At 42.2% G+C, this 17,532-nt stretch overlaps 1 protein-coding gene across 9 annotated transcripts in view; it reads left to right on the forward strand.

Moving 5' to 3' along the window:
* The window catches only part of NCOA7 (nuclear receptor coactivator 7), a 146,958-nt gene that overhangs the window by 117,824 nt on the left and 11,602 nt on the right, over positions 1–17,532 (forward strand). For 8 of the 9 annotated variants that reach the window (XM_034962810.4, XM_034962808.3, XM_063605449.1 and 5 more), the window contains one exon: positions 13,357–13,504. In XM_034962810.4, the coding sequence (XP_034818701.1) occupies positions 13,357–13,504 (148 nt within the window). Of the gene's footprint in view, positions 1–13,356; positions 13,505–13,621; positions 17,456–17,532 lie in introns of those variants that run through there. The other variant, XM_008952958.6, reaches the window with a different exon arrangement.

Below are 17,532 nucleotides of genomic sequence, written 5' to 3' on the forward strand. Positions count from 1 at the left end.
TGCCTCTTTTCCTCTCAGCATTCAGGCGCTTCTTCTCATCTTTCCTCTGCTGAGCCACTCTGCTTCTCTGCCAGTGGAGCTTGTGGTTTTTATGGGTGCAGGGTAGGGGGTGTGGCAGGCCAAAAAGTAACATTTAGGGGGAAAAACGGGGATGTGAAGTTCTCATTTAGGGCCACAGGTCCAGGCTTGAGGGTGGAACCCTTGCAGAGACCCCACCCTTTTTTACCTAGTATTTCTCTGCCTCCTGTCTATATCAGCAAGATTTTAGATCCTCATGTAGAAGAGACTTTCTAAAAGATCTGTCCAAAAGTAGAATGAACTTCCTTGCATATTTAATAATCCAAACACTGATAGGGTGGGCCAAGTTTTCTTATCTTCATTTCGGAAGCTCAGAGAGGTTAAGGAACTTTCCCAAAACCTCCAGCTAGTAACAGGTGGAACCAACTTGGGAATTCAAGTCTTTGACTTAGAAATGTATGCTTTTTAAACTTTAACTCATAGCCATGTTTTTTTTTTTTTAAGTGGGGATGGAAGGGAAGCAACAGTAAATTAAATCCTACCGTAACTAGTAGTGAATCTTGTTCAGTAAACTAGATTGTAATTTTACCTAAAGTCCATACACCTAAGGCATGAATGGTAGGTAGAAATATGGTTTGTTTCAAGCATCAACGCTTCAATTTTTCATCAGATTTTCAATCCTTAAGCCCTGGAGCTTTGTCAGTGACAGGCTTTTATGAACTAGCAAAACCAGGACAGTGGAAGTGACCCTAAAAGAAATAGTAAAGCATATTGTTTAAGACCATGAACTGACCTTGTGTTCGTCCCAGGTCCACCCCTAAAATGCTATGTGACCTTGGGTGACTTAATCTATGTAAGCATCTGTTTCTCATGGATTAAATAGGAATGATCATAATAGTGCCTACCTCACGGGATTATAATGAGAATAAATGAGCATGCCCATGTATTAAATGAAAATTAGTTGCTGCTGCTGCTGCTATTACCTCTCCTTCAATCTGTTGTGCTTTGTTGCCTGAGTTAGGTGCTGCCTTCCAAGAAACTATCATTTACCTTCTTTGAATTTCTTCTTTAGAGATGACAACTCTATCTGCTAAACAGGGATTTGTAATTTGAATATGGTGTCTCCTTTGGGATAAATCCCTAAAGGAGCCTTGTATTGAGGATAAAGACCTTTGAGGTGTATGAAGAAATCTGATTAAGGCCAAATTTGTAATTAAACAGAAAACCTAAACAAAGGTGAGGGCCAGATTTTAGATGGGTTGATTTTGTGCCTGGCAGAGCATGTATGGCAGGTTTCTTCCCATGCCCTCTGCCACACCTGGGGTCTGGCCTTGACCATCTCCTGCCTGGATCACCATTGCAGCCATGGCAACAAGGCCTTTATTTCTAGTTGATCCTGTCTCTTCCTGGCCTTCCCTACTTGGCTCCACAGCAGTCCTTCTCAAGCACAGATCTGTCCATGTCTCTTCCTGCTAAAGCTATGAACGCATGGCCTCCCTGTGCCTGTGGTTTCCTATGGCAGCTTCAGCTATTCACATACATTCCCTCCCTCACAAATATCCCTAGATCTGCCTACCATCTATACTACTGTTTACTTAATGGTTGTCTTTAAAGGATTTAAATAGTAATTTTTTTTTACTTAGTCTTTTCCTAAATAGCAATATCTGTGAAATCAGAAAAATAATATGCTAGTAGTACTTATTTTTACTCCTTTTTTTTTTTTTTTTTTTGAGACAGAATCTTGCTCTGTCACCCAGGCTGGAGTGTAGTGGCATCATCTCGGCTCACTGCAACCTCCACCTCCTGGGTTCAAGCAATTCTTCTGCCTCAGCCTCCCAAGTAGCTGGGATTACAGGTGTGTGCCATCATGCCCGACTAATTTTTTTGTATTTTTAGTAGATACGGGGTTTCACCATATTGGACAGGCTGGTCTCGAACTCTTGACCTCATGAACTGCCCACCTCAGCCTCCCAAAGTGCTGGGATTACAGGCATGAGCCACTACCCTTTAAGTACATATGAGTATTAAAATATGTTCTTCTGCATACCCTCTGAAGTCACTGGGACTGCCCCACCACACTTCAGGAAACAGTGGCCACAGGCTGAGTTCCAAGTATTTTATCTTATGCTTGGGACTTTCTGTGACCTAGTGACCCACCTGCTCTGTCTTCTTTCTTCTTATCTCCTACCTTTCCATTAAGCAAATGGTAAGTCTTATTCTTTTATTCCTCCTCTCAGGAATTCCTTCCCTGCCTCTTGAGTTCCTATTCAACACCAACATCCCAGCTCCGATGCCCCTCGGCTGTTGTGTTGGCACTGTGCTAACATTTTTTTGTTTACTCTCCACCACCTGAGCACCTTGAGGCAGGGCCTGGGTATCCTGCATCTCTGTCCTTTTTACAGAATTCTTTGTCAGAAATCACCAGTGACCTGATGACATTGTCCTCCTTTTGCTCTGCCATGTCCACTTTGACCTCACCGCAGCATCCCCCTGGTCTTCCAATGCCATGTCTTTGCATGGGTTCCCTCCAGTAGAATGCTGTTTCTCCTTCCTCCTGTAATGGACTCTTCTGCCTCCCTCAACACCCAGTTTAACCATGGCCCCTGGGAAGCCTTCCCCTACCCCAGCCTTAGACACTTCACTGGGCTTACCTTTGCCATGATTCTTAATTTAAAAAGAAAGCAATAGTGTGAGCACAGAGCCAGAATGGACACTGGCTGCATTTTGGAGACTGGTGCAAAACAAAGCTCCCAGGCAGCCCCAAAGAGGTCACATTTATCCCAAAACCTATGAGGAGACATTGGGAAAACATTACAGGCAGTTAGGTGAAATGCTCAGGTTTGCATTTTATGAGCTCGATTTTGCCTGTCTGCTGTTTCTTCTTGGCCTTTTGCTAGGACGGCTCTGCTTTCTCCTTAAATATTAGTGGTTTCTCGGGACCCAGTACTTGACCCAGTTCTCTGTTCATGGGTGTTACCACACACCCACTGCTTCAGCAGCAGGTAGCAGCCAGGGTGAGTAATTACTAGTAATTCTGTTCACTCATCCATCAGCCCTGCTTAGTGTCCTGAGGTAGTGGAAGCCCAGAGAAGCTCAGTGGTTCATCCAGACCACAGCGTGAGTCACAGAGAGTTTCCAAAAAGCCATTGACAGACCTGCCAAGGTTAAAACGGGTGATGACTGAGATACTGCTGATGTTTACAGTGGATGATCTTTGAGAAGATCAGCTTCACTAGAGTGGTGAGGGAAGGAATAAGATTTTTTTTTTTTTTTGAGACAGAGTTTCACTCTTGTCGCCCAGGCTGGAGTGCAGCGGTGCGATCTCGGCTCATTGCAACCTATGCCTCCGGGGTTCAAGCGATTCTTCTGCCTCAGCCTCCCAAGTAGCTGGGATTACAGACCCCTGTAATGCCACCATGCCCAGCTAATTTTTGTATTTTTAGAAGAGATGGGGTTTCACCATGTTGGCCAGGCTGGTCTAGAACTCCTGACCTCAAATGATCTGCCTGCTTCGGCCTCCCGAAGTGCTGGGATTACAGGCGTGAGCCACCGCACCCAGTCAGGAATAAGATTTTAAAACCTGCCACCTTCCAGAAAATACCGGAGCCAGGTTCGATTTAACAAAGGGCATATACAGAAAGGTGAACAAAATCAGAATAGAAGAGTTCAGGAATGAAAAGGAATTGGGAAATCTGCCGGCCCAGATGTCAACAATACTCTCTAAAGGGAAAGTGAGGTGTGGGAGGGACTTTGGGAATAAATAAAATCCGAACCCTTTTTTAAAATTATTTATTTATTTTTACTATTTTTATTTTTTGGAGACAGAGTCTTGCTTTGTCGCCCAGGCTGGAGTGCAGTGGCATGATCTCGACTGACTACAACCTCCGCCTCCTGGGTTCAAGAAATTCTTGTGCCTCAGCCACCCGAGTAGCTGGGATTTTACAGGTGTGCACCACTACACCTGGCTAATTTTCGTATTTTTAGTAGAGATGGGGTTTCACCGTATTGGCCAGGGTGGTCTCAAACTCCTGGCCTCAAGCAGTCTTCCCACTTCGGCTTCCCAAAGTCCTGGGATTACAAGCATGGAATTTATGGATCCAGATGAAGGAGATAGGGGAATGGAAAGGTTGCAAGGTGGGGTGGTGGAAATAATTGAGGAAATTCACCAGGGAGTGGGACCCTTAAAAGTACAGAGAGGAGGGTTAAAACAGGTCAAAGAGCAGTTACTCCTTTTGAAGAAAAAGAGTGCTAAGAGGAATGGCAGAGGGAACACATTTTAAGAACAGTACCATAGAGAATCTTCCATTCTGAGAGGAGGCAGGTAGGAGAGTGGGGTGAGCTTGAAAAAATAGAGGCTAAATATGTACTGTGTAGAGTAGGAAAGAAAAAAAGCTACAGGTGAGTACGGAGCTGCACCAGGAGAGGGTTTTTCCTAGCCAAGATTAGCTGCCTTTGTAGTGGACCCATTAAGCCCAAATAAGCAAACCTAGCTACATTCATCATCCCAAGAGAAGAGCTGGAAAGATTATTGTGTTTGTTTCTGTGGGAAGTTTGGAAGGGCAGGTGCAGAAGGATCGCTGCTGTAGGCCTACCTCTAGGGGGCACTGGTGAGGGTGAGCCTGAAAGAGAGATCCTAAAGTATATGAACCCAGAAGAGGCTGAAGACTGGGGAGAGAGGAGGAAGAGGGGTCAGGGCGGGAGCATAGCTGGTATAGCCAGGAGAAAGATGTGGTTTAGATGGAAGGCAGAGGAATCAGAAGGGGAATTTCAGAGCTTGAGGTCTGTTTCCAGAGGGCAGAGTTGAGTTCTGGGAAATGACCCACTAGGAAAACCCAGTGAATGAAAAGAACATTCCAATAATTAGGTTAAATAAACAAGGCAACCCTAACCTAGAAGGAAAAACTATGAAGTCATATCCTCTCCCCCAGGTAAATCATAAAAATAACCTAAACAAAAGATAGAGAATTGAGCGGAAGGAGAGCTGGGAAGAGGGACATTGACTCCTTCCACCTCGTCTCCAGAGGACTTAGAACTTAAGTAAGCAAATTGATTCTACATGAATCTTAATATCCTCTTGTGGGACAGGCCATGTCCCTTCTTCATTCCTCCTCCACTTCCCTCAGAGGCATAGCATGAGGGCCCTGTCTACGTGAGAGAATGAGGGAATATTATGCGGGAGGCTACCGTTGAGGGAAATAGGAGTCTGCCAGTGCCCTGAACATCTCAGAGGAAAGAAGAACAAGCATTTCCTGGCAGAGTGCCCCATTGCAGATGTACCTTTGAGGTTTCCCATCTCACCTCCGCTGAGGCTGCCCAAGGTTTGGGCGACTCTGTTGACTGCAGAGACAGAGCGTACCACCTGAGCGATGGGGGAAGCATTCAGGGCAGCTTCCCCTTCACACTCCCCAAACACAGAGCACAGCACTGACGGGCTGGCTCCGGTGGTGCTGTGAGTCCCTCATCAGCGGAAGGTGCAGGAGCAGGAATAACAGGGACTGGGCTGCATGTGCCCTAAGGGCCACTCGGGACATCTCACTAATACTCCTTTAGATTTATTAACGAAACCTAAAGCCAAGGAAGTAATTGGCCCATACTATGACATGAAATCTGACTATGGACAGATACTAAAATGTTCCCACCTCCTTGGACTTAGCATTTATTTTAAAAAAGCGGGGGTTGGGGAACAGCTTAGAATTACTCGAACGTTTCCGGGGATGGGTGTTTGGGCACATTATTGAGTCTTCCCAACTCTCAATTTCCTTAACTTTAAATTTGGCACAGTAATACATGCCTCATAGAGTTACTGTACAATGTAAGGTCCTTGAGGCAGGAAATCACAGCTTTTCTTTTTAGGTAGATGGTATATTTTACTAGCATTGGTTAAAACATAAGGTTGCTTTTCTGCTTAATGTTAAGTGTTTATGACTCTAAGCCTCTATTGTGTGATATATTGAAAGTGCTTTTTCCTCTTCTCTAGAAACCTTCCTCCAGTGGTAAGTCCCAAGAAACCCTGTGCTTACTCAGTTTAAAGGGCTGGCCATGGCTGCTGCAAAATAGTCCACTCTGGGAACAAGCAAACCCAGAGCCTAGATTTACTACTCACAGAAAACCCAGCAGTTCCAAAAGAGTAGGCTTGGGATATGCCCCCTTACCTGGTCACCCCAGATTCCTGTCCTAGGCCGAGATATTTCTTCTAGAGAAAATGGCACCAGCAAGTAAGAATGCTTTATGCCAAAATTGACACCCCAGTACACTCCATCTCACATCTTCTTGTTAAACCTAAGAAACACACACATATGCACATGCAGCCATTTCCTTCCATAACATGCCCACAGTGGCAGGGGGCTTGATCTAAGTTTCAGAATCAGTAGCACACCATGCCTCAATTTGTCTGCTCCTAAAATGGTTATGGCAAGACCTGACCACTTCTCCAACCCCTTTGGAGAGTTTCCCTTCAGGAACAATGGAATAGAGAAAGGGATGTTGTCTTTTTCTGTGGACTTATCTACGCTAGGACCACCCTAATTCATCAGAGAAGCTCTAATAATATTGACATCTTCAAAAGAGATGGTATTAGGCGTTTGATTCCTCCTCAGGAAATCCTACAGACTTTATATAAATCTTCCTTCTCCCTGACCTACTACCCCATCCACCTTCCCGATGGGTTGTAGGAATGATGAGTGGTCTTCATCAAACAGGGTATACTCAGTCATACCTCTCTCCAGAATACTAAGTCCTACTTATATCTGCATAATTAAACAGGACAGTACAATCATGTCCCTGAGCAACTTGATGTTTTTGTCACCAGAAAGGGAAATGACTAGCAATTGCTAAGATAGTTTCTCTCCCTAAAATCTTAATTGACCTGCACTTTTCACACTTTACATTTTCTTGCAATGTCTAAGAAGAAATGAAAGCTTAACTCCAAATCTGTGATTGATTCTTTATTCCCTTGCAGTCTTGCACAAGAATATTTGATTGCATGAACTCAGCATTCTCAGAACATTTCCTTTTTCTCTCGGTGTCTATGATTGTCCAAAGACTTTCCCAAAGTAGAGTAAAATGTTAGAGGAAAAATGAGTAGTGCCTAATGGAAAGTGGGTCCAAAAAGTGATTTAAAAATGTGTCTTGTGTTGTAACTAGAAAATTAACTGGGAAGTGGTTCAGAAACCACTGTGGAATGAGAGGAGGACTTTTTAGTGTGATAGAAAGAACACTGATTGCCACCTCAGGAGATCTAGTCCTGGCTGTGATCCTGATGTTTTCATTCAGAGCCCTCATTCTCTGATACCTAAGGAAAGTTAGTTGAATGAAATGCCATCCAGTGTCCAGCTCTAACATTCCAGAAGGGAGGCTTCATGAAGGCAGGGTCATTGGCACACAGTGGGTGCCCAGGAAGTGTTGTCAAAGGAAGCAATGCCCTCTAGACAAAGACCAGCAGGAACACACCTGTAATTGAGTAAGTCAGGTTAACTTGTTGCAGTGAGGGAGAACACACACCATATAGGGAACCATGGGTTACCTCAGTAAGAGGATGTTAGAAAGGAGTGGCTCATGCCTGTAATCCCAGCACTTTGGGAGGCCGAGGTGGGTGGATCACGAGGTCAGGAGATCGAGACCATCCTGGCTAACATGGTGAAACCCCGTCTCTACTAAAAATACAAAAATTAGCCGGGAGTGGTGGCGCATGCCTGTAGTCTCACCTAGTCAGGAGGCTGAGTCAGGAGAATCACTTGAACTCGGGAGGCAGAGGTTGCAGTGAGCCGAGATCGCACCACTCCAGTCTAGCCTGGGTGACAGAGTGAGACCGTGTCTCAGAAAAAAAAAGAAAGGACTTATGGGATTTTGGTTTGTGTTAGGTGATTTGAGGGAGGATTCAAGGAAGCAGGGCCTTGCTCTAAATGGGATGCTGTCAGGAAGTAGGGGTAATTTTAAGATTGGGTATTTTATTAAATCCTATCTAGAAGGAAGGAAGACTGGAGAGACTAATGCTATAATTGGGAAGGAAGCACAGTCATTCTCATTACCCAAATTAGGGAGATGTTTGGTCATTTTTGTGGCTGGATAATGTTTGTGTTGTTTGTGTTCAGCTCTGATTACAGAGTTGTCTTGTTTTTGTTGTGATTCATCATGGTCTTAGAATGGCCTTATTTAGTGTTGATGTTCTGGAAAATTATGTTAAATAGGAAAACATCGGGCATAGCTGTGAATGCTAAGCTAGCTCTTAGTAACACTGAGGCCTGGCTGATAGTACCAGGCTAGTTCTCAGATATTAGGGACTGCATGCTTTTTTCTCTCAAGTCAGCTAGCCAGCAACCTATTAGGAACCACTTATGCCCATACATTTTATCCAGTGTGGCTATGCACATAATATATATTTCCTTTTCCAAAAGTTATAGTGAAGCATAGTTCATTCTCAACTCTACTTCAAAACATATTTAAGATGGACTAAATTTTTAAGTATTGAAAAAACTAAGATTTATAATTGTATTTTTGTCAAACTTCTCTGGAGTGATTATTTCATGTTTTCTAAGTTAGCTTTTAATAGGGAAGTTAATTCTACACGGCAAAAATAGTTCAGTGGTTGAAGAGAGAGAGATAGCAGGTGGGAGGGCAAAAATAATATAATCCCTATACAGAAGAATGTGAGGTTATATGTGAAAATGACAAGTTGAATTGTTGCTTTCACAATGCAATCCTACTTCTGAGAATGTCCTGTGGCTTTGCCTGTACACATGTGAAATGAGTCACATGCAAATTTAATTCATCATAGCATTGTTCGTTATGGTACACTCTTGAAAACAACCCAGAGAATGGCTATGTAACTATAATAAATCCAGTTAGTAAAGTACTGTGTAGCTATAAAATAAAGAATGAGGGAGCTGTCTATATACTGGTTTGGAAAGCTATCTAGGATATATTAAGTGAAAAAGCAAGATAAAGAATAATGTTGGGGTGATCAGACCCAACACCAGGTCGTGGGGGTGACAAAGTCAGCGGAGTCAAAGGATTGAGAAAAAGACAGTGAGAGAAAAAGGTGGGACACCAGAGGACCATCATTATTGTATGGAGGCTGCAAAGGCCCCGAGTTCTGGGAGCCCACGGTATTTATTGGTAATCCAACAAAGAAACAGGTGGTGAGAATATGGAGGTCAAAAGAGCACATTGCGTTAAGCACATGATTTACAGCTGTGATGTTTAGCATTTATATGGAACATGTTCTGCTACTTGAGATAATGGGAATAGGAGCCTAGGAGGGCTAGAAGCAAGGAGCCAGCAAGTCTAGACACATTCCAAAGGACATTATGCAAGCCCTGCCTCAGTTTCCCTCCCAACACTCAGCTTTTTCGCAACATGCCTCCCTTCTCTTTTTTGTAAAAGAGGAACTATCATTATTACGTCATTATTAGTAGCATAAGAGGTGGCCTCTTTTAATTGAGCAAGGCACTTGCAGGCTGTGCAGCCCTTTATTGCCAGTCAGTGATCCAGCTTCATTTTTCTTAGCCCTTATTCAAACTGGAGTCGCTCTGGTTTGAATGCTTACCACATACCTCCCCTTTCCCTTTTACAGGAGGACCCTTAATCCTAGGGGTTGCAGAAGGATGAAGGTCCATCTTCTGTAACTTCTTCATGCTGAATAGGGGCAATGATACTCCTGCCTAACTATTAGGGTCTCTTTTATTCAGGGTAGGGAGGAGCTGAGTCAGAAAGCATTGGTCCATTAAGCATCGTGACTCTGGTCGGTCTTCGTTCCATCTTCGCAATCAGATTCAAGTGGCTCATGGCTCGTACTGGGGGAACCCAGTCCATGGTTGGGATCCATGCTCCCGTTCCATGGTCGTACACATCTTGAGGGCATCCACACGGTTTGTTCATCTCCTGCAAAAACACAAGCATACCCTCTCCCCCACGTTAGTAAATCTACTGAAACAGAAGCAAAAACTTGTTGTGGTTGTAGCCAGGAGGCATGCCGTTGCTGAAACATTCGTTAATTCAGTTTCTGCCTCTTTGGTTAATTACCGTGAGGTAAAACTTTCTGCTGATAATGAGAAACAGGCCTTCTCTGATTAACAGAAGGCATAGAGAAAGCAAATCGAGGCTTTTCAGACCTTCAATTCGTGCTGTACAGGTGGGCCACTAGATGCTGTGGCTCATGATAGATCTTCACATGTTTGGTGGGCACCCACACAGGCACCTGATTGTCACCTGGAGAGACACAAGCAGATCCTCTTCCCCATAAAATTATCTTTAGGCAGGGATTGGAGGAAGTAGATTCAGAGGTAAGGAAAATTTTGGGGGCCTAATGGCTTCCTAATGATTGATAGGTGTTCCCTCGGAAGTTAGGAATTCCCTTTCTCTCCATATTGCTGCGTGGGCATGGAGGACTAGGTAAGCATACTAAGAGTCTATATGTATATTTACTCTTTTTCCTTCTCCTAATTGGAGTCAAAGGATTGAAAAAAAAGACAGTGAGAGATAAAAAGGTGGGACACTAGGGTGTCATCACTATTGTATGGAGGTTGTGAAGGCCCTGAGCTCTGGGAGCCCATGGTATTTATTGGTAATCCAACAAAGAAACAGGTGGTGAGAATGTGGAGGTCAAAAGAGCACGTTGTATTAAGCACATGATTTACAGCTGTGATGGCTTAGCATTTATACGGAACATGTTCTGCTACTTGAGATAATAGGAATAGGAGCCTAGGAGGGCTAGAAGCAAGGAGCCAGCAAGTCTAGACACATTCCAAAGGACATTATGCAAGCCCTGCCTCAGTTTCCCTCCCAACACTCAGCTTTTTCCCAACAAATAATAATAAGACAAAAAATACATATTCATATTTATATCTACATAAACACTACAAACATAAGAAGTGAATAAAGTGGTCACCTATGGGGCTTGGGGTAGACAGGGATGTAAGAAGGAAACTTCTTATTATATGCCTTTTAAAATATAATTTTGATGTTTGAATCATATAAATGTACTACCTATTCCAAATATTAAAATAATTTAAACATAGATATATATACAATATATAATGTATTTCTCCCACCCCATTCCATTCCCTGGAAGTAACCATTTGGATCTGTTTCTTTTATAGCCTTTCAGAGTAGTTTATTGTATAACATTAGTCAAGGTTCTCCAGAGAAACAGAACCAAAATGTATGTATTATACATAGAGATCTGTTTTAAAGAATTGGCTCATGCGATTGTTAAGGGCAGGCAGGTCTGAAATTTTCAGGACAGGCTGTCAGGCTGGAGACTGGGGAAAGAGTGGGTATTGCAGTATCAAGCCTGAAGAAAGTCTGAAGGTAGAATCCTTCTTCCTTAAGAGACCTCTGTCATTTTCTCTTAAGGCCTTCACCTGATTGGATGAGGCCCACCCACATTATGGAGCATAATCTGCTCTACTCAGAATCTACTGACATAAATGTTAATCACATCTTAAAATACCTTAATAGCAACATCAAGGCTGCTGTTTGACCAAAAGCTGCGTACCATGGATGGCCACACCAAGTTGAAACATAACCATCATACCCATGTACAATCATAGTATCTATCAATATCTATATTTACTTTTGTAATAGAAATGGTAACATGTCATATACACTGATACACACCTTGTTTTAGGTAACAACAGTCCATGTTTTGAAGGAGAACTCTGTAAAGAAATACACCTTTAAAGTATAAGAAAATTGGTAAGTCTGTACTGTGGGGGAAAAGACATGATTAATATAAAAAGGGAAACAACAGCTCAGAAACACATTTGATAGTTATTAATGTCCACCTTACATAAAGACTCCCACAAATTGAAAAAAAGAAAAACATTGATACCACATATCACAGAAATCCAGTTCACAAAAGAAAAGCTACAGACAGGAAGAAAATATTGAAAAATGTTCAAGCCCTTAACGCTGAAAGGAACGCAAATGGAGTCAGGTAAAACTTTATATAAACTAAAAGGATAAGCAAGTTTGTTATGAAACTTAAGACACAAACTGCAATGCTGACGTCACAGCAAACTAGTCAGTCTTTCAAGAGCCGTTAGGCAGGATGAATCACAAGCTATAAAATCATGCCCCTTGGCCCAGTAATCCCTTTTCTGGGAACTAATCTTGAGGAAATAATTCGAACCATAGTGAAAGGCCTACACTGTATGGATATTTACTGTAACATCATTCATACAATTAAAGAAATACAAACAAACTAAATATTCTGACAGCATAGGAATACAGGCTAATTATGGTTTATTAACTTCATGAAATGTAGCTGTTAAACATGACTACAAGGACTAGCAATGTGGTAAAAGTATATTATATAATGTTAAATACAACAGTTATGGCTTGGCTCTGATGGCAATGAAAAGAAAGCTGTATAAACGATGTACACATGTGGACAAGAACAGATAGGAATGTGGAAACCTTAAAAATGGTTTGATCTGTTAGGATATCAGAATTGTCGGTGGTATTTCTGTTTTTGTTTTAGTCCTATTAATATTATTGCAATTTTATGTAATTATAAATTTTAAAAATCATAAGTTAACGTTATCCCAACAGTAGCCTCAAATTCAAATTATCATTTAGTGATTAGAAGATACTTTAAGAATCATTTGATTATATTCATTGCCCTTTCTCCTGTTGTGATGGTTATAGTATGAACCTTGGAGGATATTTCAGGAGCTGCAGTTTTCACAGCTCTCATTCTCTTCCCAGGAACTAGGCATATTTCTATTGATTAAGCCTGGAAAGATACTTTGGAAACTTCATTCAGTAAATGTGTATAAGACAGCAGAGAAGTTGGAAGCAAAGAACATTCCTGCGTCAATAAAATTAGATTTCTTTCTAATATTAAAATAGTAGCCAGTATTATTCCTGACACTTTCTAGTTGTCAAAGATGTTTTATTACAATTACAATGCAATAGTACTTTGATCTACATAAAGACCCGTTGTAGTATTGTTTATCTTTGTTCCTAGCTAAAGCTTCAGATCTACATTTTTTTCCTCAATGAATACAAGTATCCAATAAATGAAGACTCAATGAGGAAAAAATATTTGGTATAAATATTTCATTGTGTTTTTCAGTTTTACATTCCATCTCTTGATCTTTCCCTCAGATTGAAAGACAGTTTTAACAGTTTCGCAGTGCCTGTGGACTTTTACTTTATTTGTTGGCTCTTAATTTTGAGTATGGAAGTAGAGATAACCTTGATAATGGGAAATTTTCCAATTAGTAAAATGGATTTGCCAAGCAGGGAAAAGATGGTTTATGTACTGAAGTCCACACTAGCACCTGCCAAGAAAGTGGACATGGTGTTAACATCTGTCACAAACGTGTTTTTCAGGGTGGATCATTTGTACACATTCTTTGTTCAGTGGTCTCCCGATGTCTATGGAAAAGATGCCAAAGAGCAAGGCTTTGTGGTGGTGGAGAAGGAAGAACTGAACATGATTGACAACTTCTTCAGTGAGCCAACAACCAAGAGCTGGGAGGTGAGCACTTGGGCAGGGTTAGACCGTCGTAGTTCCTAAGGTACAGTAAGCAGTCTCGCATTCAGATTCCATGTAACAGGCTGGTAAGAAACTAGAGTCCCTGTGCACCTATGAAATTACAGAGGAAAATAACTTTATTCCTCCGTTTGAAAAAAAACACCACCACCAGCACCACCGCTATGTAGACAGGCACACAGTTCATTCTGACCAAACTAGACGAATCTACTTATATTCTTACTCATAGCTCCATGCCTTAGTTCAGAGCTCAGCAAATTTTTTTTTGTAAAGGGCAAGATAATAAATATATTTGGCTTTGTAGGCCATACAGTTCCTGTTGCAGGTACTCATAGCTGCCATTATAGAACAGAAGCAACCATAGTATGTAAATGAACGAGCATGACTGTGTTTCATTTCACATAGTTATTATGTGTCACAAAATATTGTTATTAATTTTTATTGAATCCCTTAAAAAATATGAAATCTTTCTTAGCTTAAGTGCCATACAAAAACAGGTGGTGGACTGGCTTTGGCTGACAAGCTGATATAGTTTGGCTCCACGTCCCCATGCAAATCACATCATAATTATAATCCCCAAATGTCAAGGGAGGCACCTGGTGGGAGGTGATTGGATCATGGGGACGGTTTCCCCGTGCTGTTCTCATGATAGTGAGGGAGTTCTCACAAGATCTGATGGTTTTAAAAGTGGCAGTTTCCGCTACGCTCGCTCGCTCTCCTGCCGCCTTGTGAAGAAGGTGCTTACCTCTCCTTTGCCTTCTGCCATCATTGTAAGTTTCCCAAGGCCTCCCCAGCTATGTGGAACTGTGAGCCAATTAAACCTCTTTTGTTTGTAAATTACTCAGTTTCAGGTAGCATCTTTATAGCAGTGTGAAAACGGACTAATACACAAGCTGTAGTTTGCCAGACCTCAGTTCCCTTCATCCAGTCAGGCAAGCATGTATCAAGTACTTCTTTAGGCGAGGGCCCTGGAAATACAATGATGGATAACATAGGCTCTCAATACTTAACAAGCTTGCAGCACTGGGAAATTGGGAGATGAGACTAGGAAAAATAGGTCTACCCCTCCTTCCTGTTCTGCTGCTCTCTTGAACCCCACTTAGCATTTCTTCTTTCCCAGCTTAGACAGATGGTAAATGAATTCAAACACATCCTTACCAGGACTCCTGAGTTCCTCCACCCCTCTCCCATCTACTGCACCCATCTAGCCTGCGTGCAATCCTGGATGAACCCACCCTCACACTTTTCTGCTCCTAGGCAGCCAAGCATTGCTGGAGAGAACCTGTCCACCAGGGAGAATGGTGCCATTACAAATACATGGTTCTGAATTCATCTGTGTCCATGTATAAGTGGCCCTGCAATACTAATTTAAACTCTTCACTCAATCTGTAGTTGCTTTTTTGATGTATGGTAGATGATATTTTTAATAGTCAATTTTTTTCCAGCACTATTTAATGATTTCCAATGTTTCCTTCATCATGTTGAAAGATCTTACATATGGACTGTGGGGCTGTATAACTTGTCATTTAAATATACAAGCAAGCTTGGATACTCTGTGCTTAAAAGCTTCAGTGGCCTCCTTATTGACTCTGCTGATTCTTACCCACCTGTTAGAATAACTACCTGGGAATTTTAAAAAACTGAATCCTAGATCCTTATTACTAGAGACATTAATTCAGTAGGTCTGGAGGAAGGAATGTTAGAATCTGTATTTTTCAAGGCTCCCAGATGATTTCCAAACAGTTATGTTTTGGAAACACTGACCTGTAGGGTAAGTTCTAAGCTCCTTCGTGGCATCAGGGCTCTTCATTTTCTCTGCTCCTCCTACCTTTTCTGTCTCATCTACCTTCCTCATCACTGCTTTCCTTGCTGTCTCTTCTCCAGCCAATGTGAACCCAGAATCCATCTCTGCATTCCTGCTGTGCCCTGTCCCTGGAACATCTTCTCACACCCTGTCCTTGCTCTCAAACTGAAGCACCATCTCCACTGTGAATAAGCTATCTCAGAACCCCCCAGGTCACCCCAACCTCCTTTGAGCGTCTGCTGTAGATTTTGGCATCTGTATCCTATAAACCACAAACGATGCCTGAGACAGATCTCAATCAATTTAGAGGTTTGTTTTGCTAAGGTTGAGGATGCATCTGGTTGGGGAGGGAAAAAGAGACACAAGCCACAGTAGGATCTGTGGCCTGCACTTTTTCCAAAGAGGGTTTTGAGGGCTTCAGTATTTAAAGGGGGAAAAGTGGGCTGGAGAGGAAGGAGAAAAGAAAAGAGGAGGGTAGAAAAAATGAGACAAACGGTTACTTTCTTGTGAGTCTTTGATTAGTGTGCACTGAATCCAAATGTTGCATGTGCAAAGGAGAGGGTAGAGGAACCCTCAATCATGTATGCCTTGTGCGCAGTAAATCTGCACTTTACATAAGATGAAGTAAACAGAGTCGTGGAAGAAGTCCAGTATGCATTGGTCTGGAGGTGAGCAGTAAGGTCAATTTCTCGTCTGCTCTTGTTTCCGACTTGTGAAAATAAGCTGTTAATTTGCATTGTCCAGGTGAGGGAGACCACCTGGGGAGACAGCTGTTTAGAAACAAAAGGAAAGATGGTTTTTGTTTGTGTGGCTCAGTTTCAAAGCTTAATTTTCCCTTTTTTTGTAGTGAGTTTGTGATCCCAAGATTTTATTTTCCTTTTACAATCACATGGAATGGCATCCATTTATTTAGAATTGTTTCTCTACTGTCTCCTCACCTGCTGGAGACTGTGAGCAGCTTTATGTCTCTGTGCCTGGCAAAGCACCTGGCACCCACCATCATATAGGAAATAATAAATGTCCGCTGTCCTGGAGTCCCAGGGGCCCAGAGGAGAGTGTTGTCTTGCTGGCATTCTGTCCCAGGTTGTGCTCAGGCTGTTGCATTGAGAGTCAGTTCTGCTGGCCGTGGACTGGTCTCTAAGTATCTGCTAGAGTCTTCTTTATAACCCCCAGTGTGAGCAATACAATACACTCTGATCCCCGCAGCTGTGCCCAAGACTGAAAGGCCACTTCAGATCTGGAAGAATCACAGAAATATCACTGAAAATTGATCCAGTGCTGATCTGTATTTCTTTCTAACCTCCTGACATGTGATCTGAAGTATAGAGGAGGACTCATCCTGCTTATTAGTCATTAAAACTAATTCCAAAATGTAAAAAGATAAGTATTACTCTGCCAACTGTTTTATAAAACTACATGTAAGATGACATCTTTCACAACCTCATGTAAACCAGATGTTTTCCCATTCTTTTAAGTCCCTCCCACCAACAAACATGACATAGTATTGAAGTGAAATGCCGTTTGTTCTAACTGTAATGAAGCCTACCTCCACTGAAGGCTCCTTTTCATCCTTCCTTTGAGATTCAAGCTTATACCAGGGATCACGCATACCATTTTAAATGGAGCTTTAGCCTTAAAGAAGGTGCTGGGGGCGGGGGAGAAAAAAAAAAGAAAAAAAACTCTGAAAAGGCAGGGCTAGAAAAGCTAGGTTCACTGGAGGGACGATTAGGAAGAAAAGTATAAGAAGGAAAAGAAAAAAAAATGAACAATGGGGTTTTATCGTAGTGTTGGGAAACCACCGTTTCAAAGGTGAAAGTGTCCTTTTACAGTCTCACAGCGATGCCTGGCAGGAAGTGTGTTTGCTCTAAATCCTAATTTGGGTGTGTTCCTGTAGAAATGTTGAAACTTCTCCTGAGGAAACAGAAACTCAATCATGCAGGAAACTAGATACTGAGAAAACAGTTGTAGCTCAGCGTGGCTACAAGTAACTGTGGAAGCAGAGTAGAGAGAAAACTTGTTCCTCATTAGAGAGAGAGCCACACTTCTCACTGCTCACAATGAGAGGCCAAAGATTACCCTTGGACATCCAGATTTTGTATTGTGCCAGACCTGACGAAGAGCCTTTTGTGAAGGTATGTTGGAGTGTGTCCCGAGGGCTAATAAGGTGCTGGTGAATTCTCAGTGATGTACCTCCGAGTTTGTTTTGAAA

The sequence above is a fragment of the Pan paniscus genome, chromosome 5, assembly GCF_029289425.2.
Source record: "Pan paniscus chromosome 5, NHGRI_mPanPan1-v2.0_pri, whole genome shotgun sequence".
Classification (NCBI taxonomy): domain Eukaryota; kingdom Metazoa; phylum Chordata; class Mammalia; order Primates; family Hominidae; genus Pan; species Pan paniscus.